At 36.1% G+C, this 26,809-nt stretch overlaps 5 protein-coding genes across 5 annotated transcripts; 1 reads left to right on the top strand and 4 right to left on the bottom strand.

The window, feature by feature from the left end:
• The first annotated feature begins 1,062 nt into the window (after positions 1-1,062).
• Positions 1,063-6,602, top strand: LOC105962068 (kinesin-like protein KIN-12F). Its single transcript, XM_012986344.2, has 16 exons — positions 1,063-1,609; positions 1,861-1,995; positions 2,091-2,174; positions 2,270-2,395; positions 2,468-2,527; positions 2,605-2,658; positions 2,778-2,870; positions 2,964-3,059; positions 3,215-3,363; positions 3,491-3,640; positions 3,809-3,938; positions 4,030-4,788; positions 4,863-4,961; positions 5,057-5,197; positions 5,290-6,075; positions 6,160-6,602. Exons 1-16 carry the CDS (start codon positions 1,289-1,291, stop codon positions 6,418-6,420), a joined length of 3,444 nt encoding a protein of 1,147 aa, XP_012841798.2. The 5' UTR covers positions 1,063-1,288; the 3' UTR covers positions 6,421-6,602.
• Positions 6,603-6,743: 141 nt separating this feature from the next.
• LOC105962069 (serine acetyltransferase 1, chloroplastic) lies at positions 6,744-8,229 on the bottom strand. Its single transcript, XM_012986345.2, has one exon. The coding sequence runs from the start codon at positions 8,096-8,098 to the stop codon at positions 6,950-6,952; it is 1,149 nt and encodes a 382-aa protein (XP_012841799.1). The 5' UTR covers positions 8,099-8,229; the 3' UTR covers positions 6,744-6,949.
• Positions 8,230-11,481: 3,252 nt separating this feature from the next.
• Positions 11,482-13,593, bottom strand: LOC105951702 (uncharacterized). Its single transcript, XM_088822205.1, has 2 exons — positions 13,034-13,593; positions 11,482-12,924 (listed from the first exon to the last, which is right to left on the bottom strand). The coding sequence occupies exons 1-2, from the start codon at positions 13,531-13,533 to the stop codon at positions 11,553-11,555; spliced, it is 1,872 nt and encodes a 623-aa protein (XP_088678331.1). The 5' UTR covers positions 13,534-13,593; the 3' UTR covers positions 11,482-11,552.
• A 3,261-nt stretch (positions 13,594-16,854) lies between these two features.
• Positions 16,855-18,904, bottom strand: LOC105962070 (Ribosomal protein S10p/S20e family protein). Its single transcript, XM_012986346.2, has 3 exons — positions 18,580-18,904; positions 18,435-18,464; positions 16,855-17,320 (listed from the first exon to the last, which is right to left on the bottom strand). Exons 1-3 carry the CDS (start codon positions 18,769-18,771, stop codon positions 17,009-17,011), a joined length of 534 nt encoding a protein of 177 aa, XP_012841800.1. The 5' UTR covers positions 18,772-18,904; the 3' UTR covers positions 16,855-17,008.
• Positions 18,905-20,863: 1,959 nt separating this feature from the next.
• On the bottom strand, positions 20,864-23,666 carry LOC105961871 (PKS-NRPS hybrid synthetase cheA-like). The gene is made up of 4 exons (XM_088821327.1): positions 23,640-23,666; positions 22,535-23,274; positions 21,940-22,446; positions 20,864-21,830 (listed from the first exon to the last, which is right to left on the bottom strand). Exons 1-4 carry the CDS (start codon positions 23,664-23,666, stop codon positions 20,864-20,866), a joined length of 2,241 nt encoding a protein of 746 aa, XP_088677453.1.
• Between the last annotated feature and the right edge of the window lie 3,143 nt (positions 23,667-26,809).

Below are 26,809 nucleotides of genomic sequence, written 5' to 3'. Positions count from 1 at the left end.
TTTCAGAAATTGCATTAATTCTTAATTTTTTGTTCCAAAATCGGAAATAATGGTAATTTAAAGATTTTTTTTCCTTTACTAAAAAAAAAGATTTTTTTTCCTAATATTTTCGTAATTTTACCGGCAAAATGCAAGAATCCAAAACAAATGTGAATAAGATGAAATGTAAACACTTGCAAAAACAACATAATCAGTTTATCAAAGCAAACATAGTTCTTGCAAAATATGAATAGAAAAATAATTCAGAAATACAATATATATATATATATATATATATACTAGAAATCTAAACCATATAAGCATATATCATAACATTTATATTTTTATATAATATATACCATACATTATATACATTATATATTTCGGAAATAAAATCGGATCGGAAATCGGAATTTCCAATAATTTTATATGTAATTCCAATTCCGTTCCAAAAATAATCGGAAAAATCGGAAATCGGAATATCAGAAATTGGAATGAAAAAATGGGTTCCAAATACGGATATTTTCGGATCGGAATTGGCGGAATTCGGAAATCCCGTTCCAATTTCCACCCCTAACTAACACCAATACTTAAACTAATATTAATACTAATACTAATGCTAATGTTAATCCTAATCCTAGCTAATTCTAATTAGCTAATGCTAGTGGTAAAACTAACACAAATCATAATATACTAATGTTAATACTAATACTAATGTTATTACTAATGCTAATAGTAATTATAATATGATAATGTTAATGCTAATCATAATTCTAATACTAATTCCAATGGCTAGTTCTAATGCTTTAAGCTAATGTTAACCCTAATAATAATTATAATCCTAATTCTAGTCCTATTATTAATACTTATCATGACCCTTATCGTCTTAACATTAATATGCTAATGCTAATGATAATACTGACTTATAATCCCGATTATAATATGCTAATGTTAATGCACATATATATGAAGATAAAAACAACAACAATTTAGTATAGTAATTTAAGCCCAATATGTAAAAGTAAGTGATGGGCCTATTGGTAATTGTACATTCGAGCAAACTTATTCATGGGCTGGAAAACTGGATCAAGCCCCTTTTCGTCATTTCACTCCAAATTCAAAATTTTAAACGCTCCACTGTGTCCAACGGTCACATCCTTATTATAACGTGTCTCTCTCTTTCTCTCTCTAAAACAACATTTAAATTTCAAATTCAAACCATTTTCTTCCCCATCTCTCTCCTCTCTCTTCAGTAAGATTTATTTTTTCCTCTCCCCAACAAATTCATCAGTTGAAACCAGCAGCAATCATGGCGGCGAAGCCCAATTCCGAGATCTCTGAAAGCAGCAGATTTTTCGGGAGCATATCCGCTTCAGTGCCGTTCAAGAGTTTGCTCCCGAAAGCGAAGATGAAGGCGAATTCGATCCGGCGATCGAGGATCAGATCCGATGGAGAAAACATAGCTCCGGTGGATCCCAACATTCAGATGCGCGATCCTCCACTCTCCGCTTCAGTTTCCTTCCCCAAAAAATCCCCGACGAAGATCAAAGTCGGTAATTCTCTAAAGGAAGATCTCACCGCATCTTTTGTCCAGGAAAAAGTCCCCGAAGTTCCCAATCCACCAGTCAAGGTATTGGCATATGCTGAATTATAATTTACCTTTTTTTTTAGTTACGGTGTTGTGAAACCCTAATTTTGTGATTTTTTTTAACAATTGAACGGAGGTCACTCTGTGATTTACCTCTTTCATTTAGTAAATTGATTTGATTTATTATTATTTTTTTAAATTGCAACGTGTAGGACATTGTTGAATTTTAGTTTTGGTAGATATTTATGGATGTGATAAATTGAAGTTTGTGGGTTTTCTGGTATGTGAATTAGGTTGTAGTGAGGATTAAACCAACTAAGGGTCTTGGAATCGGAGGTACTTCGGTCGGAAACGTTACAAAGAATTCACTTTCTACGGCTGAAAGAACATATACATTTGATTCCGTCTTCGACTCAGATTCAACACAGGTTTGGAATCATTTACAGAAGTCTTCACATCTGGATAAATTTTCCTAATATTATGGACCATAATTCAAGTTTATTCGCCTTTTGTGTGATTTTAGGGGGACGTATACCAATTAGTAGGTGCTCCGTTGGTTAAGGATGCATTATCTGGTTATAATACATCCGTTGTGGCTTATGGTCAGGTAAATTTAGGATAATCTTTTATCTAAATTTCGTTCAATTTTGTAATTGGGCATTTTATGAAACTTTGAGCTCTGTTTTGGTTTACCAATACTAGACTGGGAGTGGGAAAACCTATACAATGTGGGGACCACCAAGCGCAATGGTTGATGGTCCGTCTGTCAGTGGTCTTCAGGGTATTGTGCCGCGCATTTTCCAGGATATTTTCTCAGAGATTCAAAAGGTATATTAGTTTGCACTTGAATTGTGAGATTCTTGTTGAGTCTTTATTTAATTGCTTCCATTAATTACACAGGAACAAGGGAATTCTGATGGAAAACAAATAAATTATCAATGTCGATGCTCGTTTCTTGAGGTGATCCTTTCTTCCCCAAGCCCAAAATCTTGATATTTTTGGGGCATGTCTTAATGATAGATGGTTTGTTGCTGTAGGTGTATGCTGAGAAAATTGGTGATCTACTTGATCCCACACAACGAGACTTGGAGGTTAATTTACTATCCCTTTGAGAAAATCAGTAAATATGCCATCAATTGTTCTGTAGATAATACGTAAACGCCTTTTCATGCATAATTTATGTTGAACTGTTTGTTGCTTCCAACTCCAGATAAAGGATGACACGAAAAATGGATTTTATGTAGAGAATCTGACTGAGGAGTACGTATCCTGTTACGAGGATGTGACTCAGATTTTGATTAAGGTAGGAAACTTGATGGTGTTGAGCAATTGTATTTTTCTAACATGTTTTGTTTTAATCATGGGGGAGTACTCAAAATTCAAATTTGTGCTGCAGGGTCTGTCGAACAGAAAGCTTGGAACAACAAGAATTAACTCCAAGAGCTCAAGATCCCATATCATGTTCACATGCATAATCGAGTCTTGGTGCAAGGTAGCTTCATCAAAATAGTTTCACATTTTCATTGATAGTGATTCTTTCATAAATGACCATCGACGGTTCGAGGCATCCATTTTCTGTTGCATTCTGAAGCGATAGAGAATTAGTGGTATATCAATATGTTTAAACTGCTCGTATTATTTTCACAGGAGTCCTCATCAAAGTGCTTTGGTAGTTCAAAGAGTAGTAGAATCAGTCTTGTTGACCTCGCTGGATTCGAGAGAAATGTGCTTGATGATGCTAGTAGACAGCATGTGAAAGAAGGCAAATATATAAAGAAGTCTATGGCACAGCTTGGGTATGTCTTTGGAATTTGAATAATACCTCTTTCATTTTTTTTTCCTGTTGTTATTACCTATGGAGGTAACTTGGTAAAATCTTCTATTTAGTTGTTAGATGAGACTAAGATAACCTAAAACTTGTAGGCGCTTGATAAATATCCTAGCGGATGGAAGTCAGTCTGGGAAATCTGAAGAAATACCATACAGAAGTTCTCGTCTGACTCATTTGCTGAGAGAATCGTTCGGTGGCAATGCTAAACTCTCCATTATATGTGCCATTTCTCCAGACAACAAGTAATGAACTTTCTAGCTTCTTTATTTATTGATGCAATTCCATACATGTCAAATTTCCTCTTGAGAAGAGACGATGTCGTTTACAGTTTTGTGATACTTGTGGAAGTACTTATGCAACTTCTCTTAAACATCATTTTTCTTACACACTTTGTTTTGCCTCTGAAACAGGAGTAGTGGTGAAACTATGAGCACCCTCAGATTCGGACAGCGGGCAAAACTCATGAAGAACGAACCTGTGGTGAATGAAATAACAGAAGATGATGTAAACGACCTGAGCGATCAGATCCGACAATTGAAGGTATTATTATTGCTTGTTCAGAACAGAAGAGCTTCCTGAAGCATTCTTTAACCTCTTAGTATTCTTAAAATGTCATTGTCTGAATATGCAGGAAGAACTTATGAGAGCCAAGTCCAGTTCATGCAACTCCTTCAGCAGCAACGAAGGATATTTCAGAGGGGGGAATGTGCGTGAAAGCTTGAATAATTTGAGAATAAGCCTCAACCGTACACTGATCTTACCCTGCATTGACAATGATTCTGACGAAAATTTACACATCAGCGAGGATGATGTGAAAGAACTAAGGCTTCAAATGGATAACATAAAAGAAGAATCTGAGAATGGAGAAAGTACACTCTTATACTCTGCGGAAGGTTGTGAGACAGATTTCACTTGTGAGCATTACTTGAGCTGTTCAGAAGATGGCGAAAACGAAGAAATTAATTCGAGCGAACCTCAAACAGAAATGGAAGAATTTGATCGATCGATTTCTATTGATCTTCCATCAAGGGCAGTCCTTCCAGATCCTGTGCTGTCAGAGTCTCCTAAAATACAAAATGCACAGAGGAAAAGCGTGGTTTTCTCCTCAAACCATCTCCCTGAAGCTGTAGAAACTTGCAAAGATCTTGATGTGATAAGGCAGTCTCTCCAAACAGACAACCTTAAATCCTCCTTGAGATCTAGTAAAATATTTGCGGGACCCACCGAATCTTTGGAAGCTAGCCTCCACAGAGGATTACAGATCATCGATTATCACCAGAGGAACCCAGCGCCAGAAAGATCATCCGTTTCCTTCTCTTTCGAACATTTGGCTCTCAAACCATGTCTATCAGCTGATAACACCAGTGCTTCTGTTCAAATGTCTACCAAGGTTTGTCTTGATTCTAAATCTTAATATGCATTGAGTCTCCAAATCCACTAAATCGTTTGGTCTTTCTGCGGCAGGACATGGAAAAAGATTTAGCTTCGGCTCTTCAGAGGGAGGAGGAGCTCAATATTGTTTGTCGCGACCAAGCAGCTAAAATTGAGAAACTAACCAAAATGGTATTGGATTCTTTTTCCTAAATGATGTTAATAAATGGGTTTCTGTTTGTATGGATTCTGTGTTCCTAACGAGTTAATTTCCCGATTTTCTGCAGCTAGAGCAATGCAAGTGTGTGACTGACCAGTCAGATCGCAGCTCTTCAAATTTCAGTGCGCTGAAGAAGAACCAACTGCAACCAATCGAAGAGGAGGATGTAGAGCATGAGAAGTATCAACCACCAAACACTGCAAATAATGTAAGGAATTTCTTATCTTGAATCCTTGAAATAGTATGTGCTGATTATTATTTGAGCCTGTATGATAAATCTGCTTTTTCGTTTTTCCCCAGCTTCTGACATGGAATGGTGATGAAAGCGATGAACCAGAGCTTATAAAGGAGAAATGTGAAGTTAAAGAAGTCCAGGACTTGACAAAATCCTTCACTCTTGAAGATAGGGAAGCACTTCTAACAGAAAACGAAGTTCTTAGAAACAAACTGCAGTTCTACACCGACGCACCCACAAGAAGATCATCAGACAAACTACGATCTTCTTTGCTGTCACAATCAATCCAGTTAAGAAGAAGCTGCGCATTTAATGCTCAAGGAATCAACAACAAGGAAGAACTCGAGAAGGAACAACAGAAATGGATGGAAATGGAGAGCGAATGGATTTCACTGACCGACGAATTGAGAATCGACATCGAGTCTCACCGCCAAAGAGCAGAAAAAGTCGAGATGGAGTTGACATTAGAGAAGAAGTGCACTGAAGAATTGGACGATGCCCTCAAAAGATCCGTTCTTTGTCATGCTAGAATGATCGAGCACTATGCGGAACTACAGGAGAAGTACAATGACTTGTTAGCAAAGCATCGAGCAATGATGGAAGGGGTAGCGGAGGTGAAAAGGGCAGCTTTGAAAGCGGGAGCAAAGGGTCGCCATGGGTCCCGTTTCGCAAAGGCCCTTTCAGCAGAGCTTTCTGCTTTAAGAGTCGAAAGAGAGAGGGAGAGAGATTTGTTGAAGAAAGAGAATCGAAGCCTTAAAATACAGCTTAAAGACACCGCAGAAGCTGTGCATGCTGCTGGTGAACTTCTTGCTAGGTTGAGAGAAGCTGAAGCAGCAGCTTCATTGGCTGAGGTAACTTCTTGTTTATTTTTATTTTTTATTTATTTTTAGATACTGCAAACCATTTTTTGAATCGTAATTTTGTACCTATTGTAGGAGAAAAACACGACAATTCAAGAAGATAACGAGAAGCTGAGGAAACAAATGGAGAAACAGAAAAGAAAGCACAAGATGGAGATTATTACAATGAAACAGTACCTCGAAGGAAGCAGATTGCCTGAAGCCGCCTTAAGGCCGCCACTATATCGTGAAAACTCCGATAGTAATATATTGCATAACGATAATAATGCAATGCAAGAAGACGACGACCAGTCGTGGAGGGCTGAATTCGGTGCAATATATCAAGAACACTACTGAAAAATTGAACTGGTGTATGTAATGTGTGTGTGTTTGTGGTAATCAAGACCCTACTCGGGTCAACTTGCATTTCATTTTTTACATTTTTTTTTGCGTACAACGCAATAATTTGTATACGCTAAAACGTTAACAATGTTCGTTTAAAGTTGGATTTGGAGCTCGATCGGTTTCTTCCATACTAATTTGCAGTGTTTATTTTCGTCATTTAATTCTACCCCGGGAAATATAACGCAACTTCCCTGATTACTAGTCTTTTTTAGTCGAAAATTACGAATAACCAATCGAGTTTCTGAGATTGTAAGACCGAGCCAAACAATGAGAAATTTTGTTCTCCGAAACAAAAAACCGAGTAAAATTAATCTGTACATCGACAAAAAAGCTTACAAAACTAGCAAGCACGCATTGCGCCCCATTCGTTAACACGCAACGAAAACAATAGATACGAAAACGAAACATCACATGGGATTCAAGAATCATATCTAATGCCAATAGGAAAACTTGGGTTCTCACTTAAAAGCACGAAGAATATCTAAATTACGTAATCCGACCACTCGGATATATCCGAAGTATGATCCATAGTCAAGCCCGGCATCTTATCCAACTTCACCGGATTCTCCTTCCCTCCGATCAACTTCGCCGGATTTCCGACGGCCGTAGTTCTCGCCGGAACTTCCTTAAGCACCACCGACCCCGCCCCGATTTTCGCCCCGTCGCCGATCCTCACGCTCCCCAACACACAAGTCCCCGCCCCAATCAAAACCCCGTCACCGATCTTCGGGTGGCGGTCGCCGGAGATTTTTCCGGTCCCACCTAAAGTCACGTTATGCAAGATCGACACATTGTCTCCGATCACCGCCGTTTCTCCGACCACGACTCCGGTGGCGTGGTCGAGCAAGATCCCTCTTCCGATCTTCGCCCCCGGGTGGATATCCACCGCGAAAACCTCGGAAACCCGACTTTGAATCAATAAAGCTAGTGTCTTTCTACCGTTGGACCACAACTTGTGTGCTATTCTATGTGATTGGACGGCCAAAAACCCTTTGAAATTCAAGAAACAATGGACGTAGCTTATGCAGGCGGGGTCTCTCTCCTTAACGGCCGTTAAGTCGTCGTTAACGGCGAAGATGATTTCTTGGTCGTCTGTTAGAACAGTCAAGAAGAGATCGGAGAGGGTTTTGGTGGGGAGGGTTAAATCGGACAATTTCAACGAGAGGTGATTGGCTAAGGCACACTCTAAAGAATCGTGGGAGAGAATCGAGGTGTGGTAATAACTCGACAAGATGGGTTCTTGATCGGCGTCTGATGTGGCTTCGTCCCTCATCCGCCGCCACAAATCTCCGGCGGGGTTCGGCGGCGGAGGAAGCTCCTTCTTTGTTGTGGTGCAGGAGGAGAGATCGGGGAGATTAGGGCGGCAGAATCTGACGTAGGTGGCGGCGGCGGAGAAGTGGTGGTGGTGGTCGTCGGAGGTAGGGTTTGAGTGGGGAGGGGTTTCGGCGGTGCGGGAGGAGTGGACGCAAGTTGACATGGGGTGGTGGTTCTTGATGAGAGGAAACGGCGGTGGAGGGAGAAAATTGGCGGCGGACATGGGAGGAGGAGGAGGAGGGGGAGGTGAGAGAAAGTGGGAGGCGGAGGAGAGAGATATATATAGGTAGGAGTTTGTGGATAGAGATGGAGACATTGGAAAAATAATGGAAACAAATTTATTAAAATAAAAAATTAATATGCAGAGAATTTAATTTGCGAATTTGCCGGAGAAGATGACGAAGGTGTCTGTCTCTGAAACAAAGCGGGTGGCGGTGTATACAGCCACGATGCTCTTTATTAATTCCACTAAAACGATTTCTTTTTTCTTTTTTCTTTTTAATTTTTAATTTTTTTAATAGAATTTTTTTTTTTTTTTTTTTTTTTGAGATAATAGAAATTTTATTCTATAAATTAGCTTTTTTTGGGACAAAATGCATTTAATTTTTTGGTTTATTACATGCTATATTGGGGAAAATCTTGGTGGTGTGTAATCTGCTTACACGTGTTGGATACATTATTTTGATTTGAGTAATTATTCGTTTTTATTAACTCAGTTTACGGATTTTATATTCAGTAAACTTCATCGAGTGTAACATGGTTAAAAGGTTGCGGCCATATTCTTATTTGTCTAGCGTACGAAATGTTAGAATGTTGCGTGCGCTACCTATTAGTCAAGATTTAAACGAAACTCGGATATATATATATATATATATATATATATATATATATATATATATATATATATATATATATATATATATATATATATATTAAATATCTATAAAATGTATACCATTTGATGAATATTTATTAGATGGCTATTTCCACTAATATTGAAACTTGACAAAACGTATTCCATGATGGATGACCTGACAGTTGGAGCAAGTGAATATGTATCAATTAACTCAAGTTCAAATCTTTTTGTCAACAGTTGCTAGGTGGAACTTGTCAGGATTACATTTCTCGTATAAATTTGTAAGATATTATTCGAGAGGATCAGTTTATCTAGCACACTTATATAACTGGTTGCTGAGTTACTTTATTACAAAAAGAAAAAAATGACAAAGCTTCTACTATTTTATCCAAGTGGCAAAAGTTAAGAATAGCATATTCCATGAATCTTTTTTAGCCCATGTCTTTTTATTTGAAAAGTTTTTTTAGAAGTATTATCAATCCAATTCATAGCATGGATAATTTTTTTTGTTAATGTATTTCTAAATATGAATAGTGATTAATTAATTATAGATATAAATATTACTCCTAAAAATTCAGATTGATACCAGCGAAAAAATTTCAATATCAGTTGCTAATTATAAAATTGCACTAGCTAATTAGTTTGAACTGATATCTTACACTTCTTTTTCTTTAGGGAAAAATATAGTTTTTATCCCTTAAGTTTGCACCAATTTCACATTTGGTCCTCATGTTCACAAAAAAACACATTTAGGTTCTCATGTTTCAATAATTCAACACCTTTTGCCCTTTCCGTAAATCTACCATTAGTTTGTCAGTTAAGGCAGAGAATGACACAAGCTAGATTCCGTTAGTACTAAAGAAAAGAGTTAAAAATTGTTGAATTTTTGAAACATGAAGTACTAAATTTTTGTTTATGAATATATGAGACCAAATGTTGAATTAGTGAAAACTTGAGGGATGAAAATTGAATTTTTCCGTTTTCTTTATCATAAAGTAAATATTTTATAATCAGATAACAAAACAATATTTGTTAACATATCTCAATGCACCTTGCCATTTTATGGGGCAGACAAGCATACTACTACTAAGTACTAGTAACTAGCAAATAAACTTTATTTTATTAATTTAATATAAAATATATAAACACTTCAAAATTAATTAATTAAAAATTCACATGCAAATGATTGGTTCGAATTGGGACGTAGTATTGGTATAGGTTCAACATTGGATTCTTATAGAAAAGCATAAGGTACTCTTTCTCTTCTTTTGGGGTACACCCCCACTACCTATCCCTCCTCTTATTATTTATTAAAAGAAAAAAAAAATTATACTTAATATTTATAATTATCACCTTGCCTTAGTCAACTTAAAGAATATTGAAAAACTCATTTAAAAAATGAATAAGTTTCATAAGGATTGTTACATTTTTTTCCTTGGGGCAATTTGATAAGCACTTATGTGCACTAATATCTTTTAAAATTAGGATAATTATATTTTTGTATTTTGTTAAAAATTTATTGGACAGCTTAATTAGAGAGTTTAAACAGAAAATAATCATTAATCTTAAATAGAAAATACCTTATTATCCTTTAACTAATCTTTCCTCGAAAACACATGTACTAAATTTTTTTGGCATTTGTTCTACTCTTCCGCCTTCCCCTGTCAGTCCAAGGCGTCGACCGCCTAAATTCCGCCACATCATCATTGGAAAAATGTTATTTTGCATCTAAGATGTCTCTTTTCAGTCGAAATTCTCCAACCAAGCTGTCAATTTTTAGTTTAAAATGTCCATTTTCTGTCCAAAGTGCCCCGATGAACTCTTAGCAAATTCAAAATGTCCGTGCGGACTGTTAGTAAAATATTTTTGATACGGAAAAAAACCCTAAACTCATGGTAAATATTTGGACAAAAATGCAATATTGGTAAAAATGGATTTATCACAAATTTCTAATTTATTATGTCCTCTAAAATAAAAATAGTAAATGTAAATATAGAATAATTATGTTCCACTAAAAATGTATGTGGCGCACCTCCACCGTTCGCTATTGGACTTTTTCAATTGTAGAGATTCTTTTGGGGCCCACTTCAGTCTCTTTCCCAATAAAGAACCAATTGGAACCCTCTAATTCAATCCAAACCATTATTCAACTGTTAGATTATTTTGGGCCATTGAAAAAATAATATTGGGCCCTATTTTATTTACTTTATGATTTTCCTTTTACTATTTAGCTATTTTTAAAACTGAAATGCTATTCATAGTGCGGTTTTTACCGGCTTGCAGTGCGATTTATTTAATTTGTAACTTTCCTTAAAAAAAATCAAATTCGCCCGGTATTTCGTGTATTATTACACGAAATCCACTCAATCATTTCGTGTCGTTTCACACGAAATATAAGTGTTTATTGTTATAGAACACGAAGGACGAAACCGTTAGATTGAAAAAAATCGTGTATTTCGTGTACGTCTACACGCAATGTGACATTATATTTCGTGGAGTTTTCTACGAAATGGAAGACCATATTTCGTAGATTGTTCCACGAAATATGAAGTAACATTTCGTGCAATTCAGTACGAAATCACTAATTGATTTATTTTTTAATTAACCAATTTATTTCAGACACTCAAATTGACCTAAATGTTCAAATACAAATACAAATTGAACTAGAATTCAAATACAAATTGAACTAGAATTCAAATACAACTACAAATTGATCTAAATTTCAAATACAAAATTGACCTAAAAATTCAAATACAAATACAAACTGAACTAGAATTCAAATACAACTACAAATTGAACTAGAATTCAAATACAACTACAAATTGAACTAGAATTCAAATACATCTACAAATTGATCTAAATTTCAAATACGAATAAAAATTCAACTAGATTTCAGATACAACTACAAATTGAATTACCGACCAGACTTTAATTGTTCGTACAAGAGTAGTCGGGGTTTGTACGTTTTGAGTAAGTGCCTCAAGTTTTTAGCTCTATGGTGTACCCATGCCGGATGGATTGGTGGTAGTGGACTATTTGCGACCAAATGAACAAACATGAAATGATTGTTGTGCAATGTCACAACAATCATACATGATAAGTGACCACTGCCAAACATAGGAAGGTAAGTCATACTCCCTACTTGAGTCAAAAGTACCACTAATGCACTGTATCTGGTAGCAATGGCCAATCCCATTTCATTCATGTCCATCCAATAAGCTTGTGGACAAGGCCCTGAGGTCCAGTCACACTTGCGTATGACCTCAACGTATCCGGTACTGCCAAACATTGCCGTGTAGACACTAGCATGCTCGTATAACTCAATAAGCAACTCCCCTCTCACTTGCGGCCATCTTTCTTGATCCCCGTACACGGCTTGAGCAACGCACCGGTACCCACAATTGCCATCCGCCATCACGTTAACATAATCTTGAATAAGACGGACCATAAATCTGGGCACGAAAGAATAAAAGTCTATTCCTTCATGTGCAGGTATTGTAGGGGCAGCAGATTCTTGTGTGGGAATACGAGAACCACGACCTTTCATCTTCGATTGAGGCGTTCCATCAGTGCTTCTCTCAACCTTTGTTTTAGGAATCTTTGCACCAGATGAGGTTTGGCGACCCTTAGAACCACAAGACGACTTAATTGTCTCCTCATCAATATGATACTGCCATCCAGAAGGGTCTCTCTTTGTCGAGTTATTCTTTGGTCGTCCTTTGGTCTTAACAAATGATGGCTCGGACAGATGCGACGTAGATGGATAAACGATGCCACGCAATGAGACCACGGCATTTATCTTACTCGTGTAATTCATCTTCTTCAAATTGCAATTCAGGTCATCAATCTGTCTATCCACAATCTCCTCGCGGTTTACTTGATACTCAGGTAGCTCCGAAGGCTCAACTGCCATGGTACTCCAGAATGGATGCAAGTCTGAAATGACGAACGTGTCATTATCTTCCATTTTCTGCATAATTTTGCACGCGCATGGGAGCCCATGAGTATTCCAAAGATAGTGTGTGCAAATACTCGGATCTTGCATCGCCGGGGACTCCATCTCTTCATCCAATTTCTCTAATGCCAGATGCGTAACATAACAAATCAAACCCTGAAAACACGGCCATGCTGCAGTATGATTCCTTATCTTGGATGATAATGAAAAATCGCACTTCAGCTCACTAATTTGGATATAAACTTGGTCCCGAAGTTTGCCTTGCACGTTATCCAGACCTCCGGTCGAAGCATTTAACCAACCCTTCGCTGAAGAATGAGCACTCTCCACCCTATCCAATTACAACAACAATCAAAGCATACAACGACAATCAGATTACAAAATAAATATTATTTTTATATAATATCTTTTATCATTTAAATAACTAAAACATGTAATACCTGTTGGTGCTCGTGTTGCCAAAATGATACACATTGCGAGTATAGGCTCGGACAAACTTCTCCTTGTATATCAACCACGTATCATTCAAATACTGTATCAGCCTAGGACACCCTGCATACCGTCCAACAATTTCATTGTAATTGTAATGATACTCTTCTTCGGTTTCTGATTTCACCAGCTTAGCCCACAGCACACGTCGGAATATTAGACCTTGGTCCTTGTTGCCTCCCATAAATTTCGTCGCATTTGCCTCAACATTTCTGCTTATATGGAATATACACAACATATGATACGAAAATGGGAAGACATTTGGCAGTGCTTTCAAAAGACCCAACTCTCTGTCTGTCAAGATCGCATCAGGTTCGACACCATCTAGCAACTCTTTCAAACAATTCAAAGTCCACTCGTAGGTGTCTGCATCTTCATGCGACATAAATGCAACAGCAATTGTATAATTCCTCCCAACTGGAGTTATCCCAATTATTTCCAAAAGAGGCATTCCATACCTACAACAATGTTGTTTTTACATATTTAAACAATACAAGACATTAAAACACAATAATCATAATTTAAACAATCGTAATTTTTACTTACTTATTGGTTTTGTATGTGCAGTCCATCAACATAACGTACGGGAACAACCGTAATAACTTAATAGATTCGGGACATGCAAACATAATATCTGTAATCGTGTTGCTCGTTTCACTATCGACGCGATGCCAATATCGATACTCGCCTTTTTGAAAGTTATGCATCATAAACTGAATAACAGTCATGCCCTCTATTTCCTCAGATTTAATCTTGGCCAACTCATTGTAAACATGCTTCATAGAGGTTTGTATCGTCGGATCATCTTTTCTCAGTCTATCCATGATCAGCATTGGCTTCACGTGAGAATTTCGCAATTCTTTAATTCTTGCTCTCTGTTGTGGAGTTATACGACTATTCGTACCTTGTCCGTGAGGAAACAAAGTCGGACGATGACTATGCCTACCATCGCTGACAGTCAACCGCCATAATTCATCAAACCTTGACCTTTTGCCAATCAATTTGAACGGACAACCACATTTTTTTGTTCCTGAGTTTCTAGGATCTTCCACATCGATATTCGTTTGTCGGCCATGTCCGTATTTGTCACACGTCATGTACTGTGCATTCTCCCTTCTAGACTGACAAATCAAACGGTGACAATGACTAACTGCAGTTTCTTTCGCCCAGTTGATTAATTCTTCCCTACTGCCGAACACAATATCAACTTGGAAGAAGTGAGAGAAATCTTCATATTCATTTTGATCCAAAACCGAGGGATCAAAATACAAATTGTCGTCATATGGCTGCGTAAATACAAAAAAAAGGTTAGATACTTGCACAAAAAAAATTAATAACAATACTAGGTATTTCGTGTAAAATTACACGAAGTATATGCATACATTTCGTGTAGTACTGCACGAAATGAATAACAAAACAGTTTTACTGCTATTTCGTGTGACTTTACACGAAATAATAGGTATAATTTCGTAGTATTGTACACGAAATGACTGGAAAACACGAATAAAGTGTTCATTTCGTGCAAAACAACACGAAATGACTTGAATAATTTCGTGATATTCTACACGAAACGACTGAAAATCGAAAAAAATCACACTAAAAGTATTTTTTTACCTCATTTACGGGATCGATGTTGGCCATCTTGATAATTGTTGGGTTTTAACTGATTTCTACGAAAACAAATCACGATCTACGAAAGTCGAAATATTTGGAGGTTGAGAGGATTTTGTAAAAGGTTAAAGTGTTTTTTGACAAATGAATTATTTCGCACTGTAGCTGGAAAAAACCGCACTGATAATAGCAAGCCCCTTTTTAAAATGTATATGAATACAAATAAGCTATGCAGTACGAACAAGGAAACGTCGATACGAAAAAATGAGAAAATTGACACGGGGCAACATGTCCCAAAAATTTGGATACAGGAACTTAGGAGAAACATGTAAATATATAAAAGTAAAGAGATGGTATTTATAAGTATGCTATATAAATGTATATAAAATTTTGTTTATATAAAACGCTGTTCATACATTTCCATACAAATATATTCAAAATATATATTGTTATCAATTATCGGGAGTGAAAAAAAATATTTGGAAATTCGCCATTCAAATGTGTTTCTAACTTTTCAGAAATTGCAAAATGGCCCATAAGGTGTTCGACAGGTGTCTTCGAGTGTCGAACACGAAAAGTGTCCGAAACACAGATACCAGTATAAAATTGAAGTTTTCGTGCTACAAAGCACATACGTGCACATTTGCAAAATTCAATTTCATCCTTTCTCGATTTAATTGAATGAAAAACTACTAGTATGGCTGAAAATTAGATAAAACTGTTCGACTCGAAATCGATGGTCGAAATTTTTTTTGAACTCAACTTGTTAATTTAACTCGTATTTTAGTTCGATAAAATATGAAATCGGGGTCGAACTCTATTCAATTATGATAACATGATAAGATAAGTTGTAAAAATATCATTCAATTTATAATTCAAACACAATATCTAATTAATTTACACACAAATTATTACCAATCTCATAGTATTTAAAAGGGTGCCCTTTCACACTAACATTTAGCAACACAACACCCAAAAAAAAAACATCATTGACCGCTGCCCGTTCAAGTTATTGAGAAGCCGCCTTTTTTTTTATCATTATTAATAACACGTTTTCTACTTTTCCGTCCCTTTCAAATAGCAATCAAAGCGCGATTTATCTGTTTTTTTACTTTCATTTATTTCGACAACTCTCTAAATAGTAATATACTGTCTTGAATTAATTATCAAAAAAAATATACTGTCTTGAATCAATCACTATCTCTATGGTCTCAAAATTTATTATCTACGCTTCCACACTAAATCAACTCATATATACAAATTCTTTTCTCAATTACATATTTTACTTCGTTTTTTTTTTTTTTTTTTTAATAAATATTTTTTTTAATAATAATAACCCGAGTCACTTTCGATACCGGTTGCATATGTATAACATCTAATGTCTTCGTGTTTCTGGCTTTTGAATCGAAAAAGAAAAAACGAGAGCAGAATTCGCCGATCACTCCACTAAATCCTACCCAAACTCTGGACCCAAAGACAACCCGAAAAAAGTACGTAGATTGATGACAATTATTACATTTTGGGTAAATTACAACCACCCATGAGGTATTGTCAATTTACGAAAAAAATCCATCTTGTTTGGATACTTATGTCTACTCCCTCAACTATAACTTTTTTTTTACACCTTCACCCTTATGGATGTCAAATTCAACATAATCATCTAGATTTCGTGGAATGCGCTCTAGTTTGTACTCGTTTTGTGCAAAAATACAATTTATGATGCATCACAATTCACAATCTGATATATACAAACCAAAAAACACATATTATGATCATCTTGCTTCAAAATGTGGAGTTCGAATGGGATAAAACGGGTACAAAAGTGATAATATTCCATATAATCTCGAAGATTCCATTAAATTTGAAACCGCAAGGATGCACTTGTAAGAAAATTTATAAATGATAGGGTGGTTATAAATACCCAAATAAGAGAGAGGTTTTCGTAATTTAACCATACCTCAGAAGTGGTTGTATTTTCCTTTCCATTATTGTCCGATGATTATAGTTGAGGGTCATCCTAAATAACCTAGATATTCTTCTTTTTTTTTTTTTTTAATTTGTCTGCAAATTACAGAGATGGATCACTCTGACCCTGAACTTGCTCATTCTGACCCGACCCGCTTCAAGTGTTTCAAATCCCCAAAAAAAAAAAAAATTACAGTTAATGAAATTGCATATATTTCAAACTACACCATACAAAACAAAAGATTAACAAATTCATCCTCAAAGTCTATTACACAGTCAACAACAACAACAAATCATGCCTACAAAACAAAAAACAAAAAAAAAAAAAATTAAAAAGTAAATACAACAATCTAAAGCTTGACCTCAACATCGACACCAGCAGGCAAATCGAGCTGCATCAAAGAGTCGATCGTTTGTGCAGTCGGATAGAGAATATCGATAAGCCTCTGATGGGTTCGGATCTCGAAATGGAATCTGGCATCTTTGTGGACGTGCGGCGATTTCAGGACACAGTGCACTCTTCTCTTCGTCGGCAAAGGAACGGGGCCCACGGTCTTTGCGTTTGTTGTCCTAGCAGCATCCATTATCTGCTTGCACGAATCTTCGATCAAGGGTACCCAGTACGACCTCAGTTTGATTCGAATCTTCTGCTTCGGCGAAACCTAATACACCAGATAAATACCCTTTTAGGATTTCATAATATACATACACCTACATATAGAAAGTTCTCCAATCGAGTAACAATAAATCCACAACAAAAGCACACTGATTATTTGCCACATGAGAGGAATATACCGAATGTTAGAAATTACATAATTGGTTTTCAATATTTTACGTGTCGGATTTACCTGTATAGACTTGGCTACATACTTGGCATTATCGAGTATACTACAGTGTGAAAAGCTCTAGAAAAGTAAGTTTTTTATTTAAATTTATTTTTCATTTTTATAGTGTCGGAACCGATAGAGTGTATATCCAATAAATTAAACACCGAGACCATGTATGTAACCACAATCTATCGACTTTTTCTCTCTTTCAAGTGGGAACATTTTTTTAGTGATCGGTGATAATTAACCAGACGTTTACTGATTAACGCTTGTCGGAATACGTAGTTCGATTCGCGTTTAACGTTTTAAGACAGGAATCTCACTATAATTCACCATCATTCTTGCACGGCCCCTATTTATCTAATCACACCTCCAATTATGCATATTTTACTTCTAGAACTACCTTTCGTCTTCACTACTCGAACAACCTCACACGACTCAGTTCAATTATTTTAACCCGTTTCGTTTCAACGGTCTAACCAATAGTTACAAAAACCACATGCCCTACACTCTAAGCCAACTTAGTTCAATCAACAAAGCATTGCGTGCCAATTCACATTCGTCTCTTAAAAAAACCAAAGGGTTCGAAAACAATGTATGTTTAAAAGACAAGTTTATTTCCACAACAAACGGTGTTCTTACAGATAAATGCAGCACTTAAGATCATGGGTTCACTAAATAAGCACCGATTAGACATTAATCGAGCAAAATTTCACATCAAACCTCGTTTATTTCCCGTCATCGTTGTGGTTTGTACAATGCACAATTGTGAAGGCTCCAGATTAACCCTAATTTCACACAAAAAGCTACTGAAATCGCACAATTCCCCACAGAAAACTAACCCTAATTTCAGCACGAGGCACCAATTTAATTGAAAATTAAAAACCCTACAATTCAGCTCTCATGCAATGAAAAATTGAAAATTACAGAGCGAAGGAAATTGAAGTACCTTATCCGAAGAATCTAAAGGAGCTTCAACCTGAAACCAGATAAACAAAACCAGAAACAAATTTCATAATTAACGAACACAAATTCCAAAATAAAAATAAAATAAAAATAAAATAAATGGATTTAATCAGAAGTTTGTAGATAACCTCAGCGATAGGAGAATCCACAGCGGGTTCCAACGCTTCAGGGGCAGCTAAAATCCTCGAAGTGGAGATTCGGGCAGATTTAACGGTCAGCGGGTTCGAACAAGGGAAGGAGAGCTGCGGCCGGGAAGAAATGGCGGAGGAACTGCAAACTGAGAAGGGTATGGCGGTAATTGATGAAGAAATCGACGCCATTGTTGTACTCTGAAGCTCGTCTTCCCGCTCTGGATTTTTGGGGTTTGCGATTGAAAGGAGTGAAATTGTTCTGCGAATTCTCAGTAGCTTTATCCGAAACTTTATTTTATTTTTATATTTTATACTTTATTTTATTTTATTTTTATTTTATAAGATAAAATGTTTTATTGGGCTTCAAAGTATATATGAAAGGCCCAAAATAAGTTGGGCTAAGGGGGCACAAGTAATTGGTTGAAACTTGCAGTTACGGGTCGAAATTGGAACGGAATTTGAAACGATACTTCTCGTTATGAGAGTTTGATTTTCGATACGATTTCAGTTTCCGAAAATAATTTTGAAATTTTACAAAAAGAAAAAAATCATTTTTTTATTGGTTATACTAATGTTATTAATAGTACTTTAGCAATTATGTAAATATATATGTATAGTTATTTAGAAAAAAATGCATTTAAAATTAAAATTAAAATAGGATTGAATATCGGAATTTCAAGTATTTGATATATATTTATGATTATGATCTATTTTTTTATATATTTAAAAAAATATGTAATCATAATAAATTTTTTAAATTAAATATTGGAAAATCTTGGATCATAATCGGCGAAATTCAAAAATTCCGTTATAAAGTCCACTCCTAATTCTAAATATTACATGTCGAAGCTAATTTATAGGATTTATATTAGCGTTAATTTCACTTATCTCCCATAAACTAATATTACTTTATTGTTGAGACGAAGTGGACTCGATCGGAGTTGTGTGTCATCGCTCATCCAACCTAAAATGATAAAACATACGGCTTATATCATGGGAATTTATTACACGCATTTATTAGGATTCTCGAGCACATACGTTGATTTTCCCTCCGAGTTTGCCGTGCAGATTTTCTCGTTGCCCTTGTATATCCATCCGTAAATTAAATTGCAATTAAACAATTAATTGACCTACCTAATGGTGACCACATTGTAAATTTGGTTGATCGATCGATCTCATAGATCTCGCCTTATCCCGATGTAGCATTTTCATTTCCTTATGTTACCTCCCTCTATATTATCTAAATTTCCAACTGAAATGCTATTCATAGTGCGGTTTTTACCGGCTTGCAGTGCGATTTATTTCATTTGTAACTTTCCTAAAAAAAACCAAATTCGCCCGCTATTTCGTGTATTATTACACGAAATCGACTCAATAATTTCGTGTCTTTTCACACGAAATATAAGTGTTTATTGTTATAGAACACGAAGGACGAAACTGTTAGATTAAAAAAAATCGTGCATTTCGTGTAAACGTACACGAAATGGAATACCATATTTCGTGGAGTTTTCTACGAAATGGAAGACCATATTTCGTAGATTTTTCCACGAAATATGAAGTGACATTTCGTGAAATTAAGTACGAAATAACTAATTGATTTATTTTTTAATTAACCAATTTATTTCAGACACTCAAATTGACATAAAAATTCAAATACAAATACAAATTGAACTAGAATTCAAATACAACTACAAATTGATCTAAATTTCAAATACAAAATTGACCTAAAAATTCAAATACAAATACAAATTGAACTAGAATTCAAATACAAATACAAATTGAACTAGAATTCAAATACAACTACAAATTGAACTAGAATTCAAATACAACTACAAATACAAATTCAACTAGATTTGAGATACAACTACAAATTGAACTACCGACCAGACTTTAATTGTTCGTACAAGAGTAGTCGGGGTTTGTACGTTTTGAGTAAGTGCCTCAAGTTTTTAGCTCTATGGTGTACCCATGCCGGATGGATTGGTGGTAGTGGACTATTTGCGACCAAATTAACAAACATGAAATGATTGTTGTGCAATGTCACAACAATCATACATGATAAGTGACCACTGCCAAACATAGGAAGGTAAGTCATACTCCCTACTTGAGTCAAAAGTACCACTAATGCACTGTATCTGGTAGCAACGGCCAATCCCATTTCATTCATGTCCATCCAATAAGCTTGTGGACAAGGCCCTGAGGTCCAGTCACACTTGCGTATGACCTCAACGTATCCGGTACTGCCAAACATCGCCTTGTAGACACTAGCATGCTCGTATAACTAAATAAGCAACTCCCCTCTCACTTGCGGCCATCTTTCTTGATCCCCGTACACGGCTTGAGCAACGCACCGGTACCCACAGTTGCCATCCGCCATCACGTTAACATAATCTTGAATAAGACGGACCATAAATCTGGGCACGAAAGAATAAAAGTCGATTCCTTCATGTGCAGGTATTGTAGGGGCAGCAGATTCTTGTGTGGGAATACGAGAACCACGACCTTTCATCTTCGATTGAGGCGTTCCATCAGTGCTTCTCTCAACCTTTGTTTTAGGAATCTTTGCACCAGATGAGGTTTGGCGACCCTTGGAACCACAAGACGACTTAATTGTCTCCTCATCAATATGATACTGCCATCCAGAAGGGTCTCTCTTTGTCGAGTTATTCTTTGGTCGTCCTTTGGTCTTAACAAATGATGGCTCGGACAGATGCGACGTAGACGGATAAACGATACCACGCAATGAGGCCACGGCATTTATCTTACTCGTGTAATTCATCTTCTTCAAATTGCAATTCAGGTCATCAATCTGTCTATCCACAATCTCCTCGCGGTTTACTTGATACTCGGGTAGCTCCGAAGGCTCAACTGCCATGGTACTCCAGAATGGATGCAAGTCTGAAATGACGAACGTGTCATTATCTTCCATTTTCTGCACAATTTTGCACGCGCATGGGAGCCCATGAGTATTCCAAAGATAGTGTGTGCAAATACTCGGATCTTGCATCGCCGGGGACTCCATCTCTTCATCCAGTTTCTCTAATGCCAGATGCGTAACATAACAAATCAAACCCTGAAAACACGGCCATGCTGCAGTATGCTTCCTTATCTTGGATGATAATGAAAAATCGCACTTCAGCTCACTAATTTGGATATAAACTTGGTCCCGAAGTTTGCCTTGCACGTTATCCAGACCACCGGTCGAAGCATTTAACCAACCCTTCGCTGAAGAATGAGCGCTCTCCACCCTATTCAATTACAACAACAATCAGAGCATACAACGACAATCAAATTACAAAATAAATATTATTTTTATATAATATCTTTTATCATTTAAATAACTAAAACATGTAATACCTGTTGGTGCTCGTGTTGCCAAAATGATACACATTGCGAGTATAGGCTCGAACAAACTTCTCCTTGTATATCAACCACGTATCATTCAAATACTGTATCAGCCTAGGATACCCTGCATACCGTTCAACAATTTCATTGTAATTGTAATGATACTCTTCTTCGGTTTCTGATTTCACCAGCTTAGCCCACAGCACACGTCGGAATATTAGACCTTGGTCCTTGTTGCCTCCCATAAATTTCGTCGCATTTGCCTCAACATTTCTGTTTATATGGAATATACACAACATATGATACGAAAATGAGAAGACATTTGGCAGTGCTTTCAAAAGACCCAACTCTCTGTCTGTCAAGATCGCATCAGGTTCGACACCATCTAGCAACTCTTTCAAACAATTCAAAGTCCACTCGTAGGTGTCTGCATCTTCATGCGACATAAATGCAACAGCAATTGTATAATTCCTCCCAACTGGAGTTATCCCAATTATTTCCAAAAGAGGCATTCCATACCTACAACAATGTTGTTTTTACATATTTAAACAATACAAGACATTAAAACACAATAATCATAATTTGAACAATCGTAATTTTTACTTACTTATTGGTTTTGTATGTGCAGTCCATCAATATAACATACGGGAACAACCGTAATAACTTAATATATTCGGGACATGCAAACATAATATCTGTAATCGTGTTGCTCGTTTCACTATCGACACGATGCCAATATCGATACTCGCCTTTTTGAAAGTTATGCATCATAAACTGAATAACAGTCATGCCCTCCATTTCCTCAGATTTAATCTTGGCCAACTCATTGTAAACATGCTTCATAGAGGTTTGTATCGTCGGATCATCTTTTCTCAGTCTATCCATGATCAGCATTGGCTTCACGTGAGAATTTCGCAATTCTTTAATTCTTGCTTTCTGTTGTGGAGTTATACGACTAGTCGTACCTTGTCCGTGAGGAAACAAAGTCGGACGATGACTATGCCTGCCATCGCTGACAGTCAACCGCCATAATTCATCAAACCTTGACCTTTTGCCAATCAATTTGAACGGACAACCACATTTTTTTGTTCCTGAGTTTCTAGGATCTTCCACATCGATATTCGTTTGTCGGCCATGTCCGTATTTGTCACACGTCATGTACTGTGCATTCTCCCTTCTAGACTGACAAATCAAACGGTGACAATGACTAACTGCAGTTTCTTTCGCCCAGTTGATTAATTCTTCCCTACTGCCGAACACAATATCAACTTGGAAGAAGTGAGAGAAATCTTCATATTCCTTTTTATCCAAAACCGAGGGATCAAAATACAAATTGTCGTCATATGGCTGCGTAAATACAAAAAAAAGGTTAGATACTTGCACAAAAAAAATTAATAACAATACTAGGTATTTCGTGTAAAATTACACGAAGTATATGTATACATTTCGTGTAAAAGTACACGAAATGCATGCATACATTTCGTGTAGTACTGCACGAAATGAGTAACAAAATAGTTTACTGCTGTTTCGTGTGACTTTACACGAAATAAGAGGTATAATTTCGTAGTATTGTACACGAAATGACTGGAAAACACGAATAAAGTGTTCATTTCGTGCAAAACACCACGAAATGACTTGAATAATTTCGTGATATTCTACACGAAACGAAAACGACTGAAAATCGAAAAAAATCACACTACGTATTTTTTTACCTCATTTACGGGATCGATGTTGGCCATCTTGATAATCGTTGGGTTTTAACTGATTTCTACGAAAACAAATCACGATCTACGAAAGTCGAAATATTTGGAGGTTGAGAGGATTTTGTAAAAGGTTAAAGTGTTTTTTGACAAATGAATTATTTCGCACTGTAGCTGGAAAAAACCGCACTGATAATAGCAAGCCCCATTTCCAATTACCTCAACGGGTACATTATCTGCCGATTATGTCATTTTCTCATTTTTCTGATGATGCAACTCCAAAATTAAGAAAAAACAAAATAAAATATTCATAAATTGAAATATGAATTACGAATTTATGCATACCAACAATATTAATATTTGAATATTATATAATATAAAATTAGAAAATATTGGAACGTATATAAAAGAACTAAGGTATCAGACAGAAAATATAATTTTTGGCGGCGGTCGGTTAGTAAGTTTTCTAGGGTTTTGACGTCATTTTTTCTCCATATAAAGGACCGACAGAAAATATATCTGTCACAACTCAGCGCGCAGCTCTGCTTTGTCGGAAATTCAGGCAGCAGCACACATATATGTCCGCCAGGGCTTCTCGATCCTTAATCGAATTTCTCCACCGCCTGAACCTCCGCCGGACCGCCACCGAGGTCTGCCCTCTTCTTCCGATATCTGCGATTTGCTGTTTTTGCATGCATATATATACACACACACACACAAATATATATGGAATTAATTAAGATGTTTTTTGTTATGCATGTTTGATTTGTGGATTTCTATTCAGATTTCAGAGAATTTATTGATTTATAAACGATTCTGAAAATGATATATATATATATATATATATATATATATATATATATATATATATATATATATATATATATATATATATATATATATATATATATATTTGTGTAAATATTTAATTAAGATGGATTGGATCTGTCGATAAAATGTATTGAATAACGGTTCTCATGATATTAGCATCATCAGGTTCTTTTTTTTTTAAAACCTAATTTGGTTCATTTATTATTAGATCTCTATAAATTTTACACAGATCTAATAAAATGTTTGCATATACGTCGTCTAAATTTGATTTTTGCAGTGGAAGTATATAAATAAATTGGGAGATAGATGAGCTTTTTCTTTAATTTTTGAACGTTGTTTAAAAATGGTGTTATATATATATATATATATATATATATATATATATATATATATTTACAGCCGCAAACTTATAACTTTTCCTATTAATTACATTGTTATAAATTTTCACTATTTTTTACAACCCTGTACAAAGATATTATGGAAGTATTTTACGAACTCTCTTTTCATTTTATTTGGTTTTTGACATACAGATGGAGGAGAAGCATATCGAACAATATTCTCGTCAGCGGTATAAGGATAAAACCAATTCTCTGACAATGTTTACTTTTTTTTTTTTTATTGTATCAATAGATTCATTATATTTTTTTATGTAAAAGAAAAATGTTTCATTATTAATTAATAAAGTTTATGAACTCACTCTCATGTTCTTTTTTGTTGTTGAATTTCAGATCTCTTAGAATGTGAAGATTTCATGTATAGGTCGATTTCTGTCAGATGAAAAGGTTTTGGAAAGTTTTTATTTCCAAAGCTTTTGATGACCTTGTTGGCCGATTTCCTCACAATAATTCTAATGATCCGCTCTTGTTTCCAATATGGATTGATAAGAGTTTACAAATAGTCGACAAAAATAGCCTTGAACGTGTTCATGGCCTTAGAGTCGATGCATGCCAAAATCCATTGAAACTCATTCAGGCCTTGATACATGCTGCCGGGATGATGACTTTCCACATTTTTGGCCTGCAAATGGAATAAACCATATATATAAAAATTAAATATGGTTGGCCAAAGTTGTTATGATGTTGGACATCAACAAACAAGATGCGACATCGTACTGTGTGAAGATTCGACTTTAGATGACGTTCGTGCTGCTTTTCTCATCTCTCTTTGAAGATTCGCCTTTGGGGGCAACTATTTTGAATACTAATTTTTGCTTAGTTGAATACTACCTAGTTGAAAACCACAATTGAGTACATATTTATAAGTTTTTTCTTACTTTAATACCAAAATAAAAATAAAAGTACAAAAATACCCTTTCATACAAAATACTAATTACATCAATTTTTCTTTGAAATTACCTATTTGAAAACCAAATAAAAAAAAAGAAAAAAAAAATTCAAACACAAAAAACCTCCCTCCGTCCACCTCCCTCCGTCCACGCCGCCCGACGCCGCCGCCGCCGCTCCAACCATCGCCGCCGCCGGACGCCGACGCCAAACACCGCCGAACGCCGCCCAACGTCGCCGCCGTCGTCGTCTTCGAATAGTAAGTTATAGTTGTTTCGATTTTTTTTTCTTTAATATTTATTTAAGATTTGATTGTTTGATATGGGTAATTAGGATTTGGTTGTTTTAGGTTAGAATGATCGTTAATTAGTAATGGGTGCATCTGATTTCAGTCGATTTGAGCATTGATTTGAGATTCGTGGGTCGGTTCTTCGTTCACCATTTTCGACCTGTATATGTCGATTTTCGATGAATTTTCGACAGGTTGATGTCGAAAATTCATCCAAAATCGACATGTAGATGTCGAAAATGGTGAAAGTGTTGAATTTGGATTTTGGTAATTTTCGACAGCTACCTGTCGAAAATGGGTTGCATTTTCGACAGCAACTTGTCGAAAATGGGTTGAATTTTCGACAGGTACCTGTCGAAAATTCAACCCATTTTCGACAGGTTGCTGTCGAATTTGAACTGTGAATTTTTTTTTTTATTATTTTTTTTATTTTTTTTATTTGCTTGTGTTTATATTATGTATATTAATTTTTATTTGTGTGTTTTTTTGGAGTGGAAGAACCACGTGAACCTCGTATACCTCCGACTGTCTCGAACCGTAAGAAGAGGAAGGAATTATCCGATAGAGGCAAGGGCATAGCAGTCACGACCAAGAAAAAGACCACGACCAAGAAGAAGTCTGGAGAGGGTTCTTCGTCAACGAATCCGGTGCCGGCTCTACCTTCGACTGTAGAAGTTGGTGATTCGAGCAACGAACCGGTCCGAGGTCCCGAGATACCGGAATTGTACACAAAATTTGATAAGCACATTGCTTATCATATTGTGAACGGAGGGCCAGAT

The sequence above is a fragment of the Erythranthe guttata genome, chromosome 8 (genome assembly GCF_056151865.1).
Source record: "Erythranthe guttata isolate IM_541 chromosome 8, IM_541, whole genome shotgun sequence".
Lineage (NCBI taxonomy): Eukaryota > Viridiplantae > Streptophyta > Magnoliopsida > Lamiales > Phrymaceae > Erythranthe > Erythranthe guttata.
This window is presented reverse-complemented; position numbering and strand designations above follow the sequence as displayed.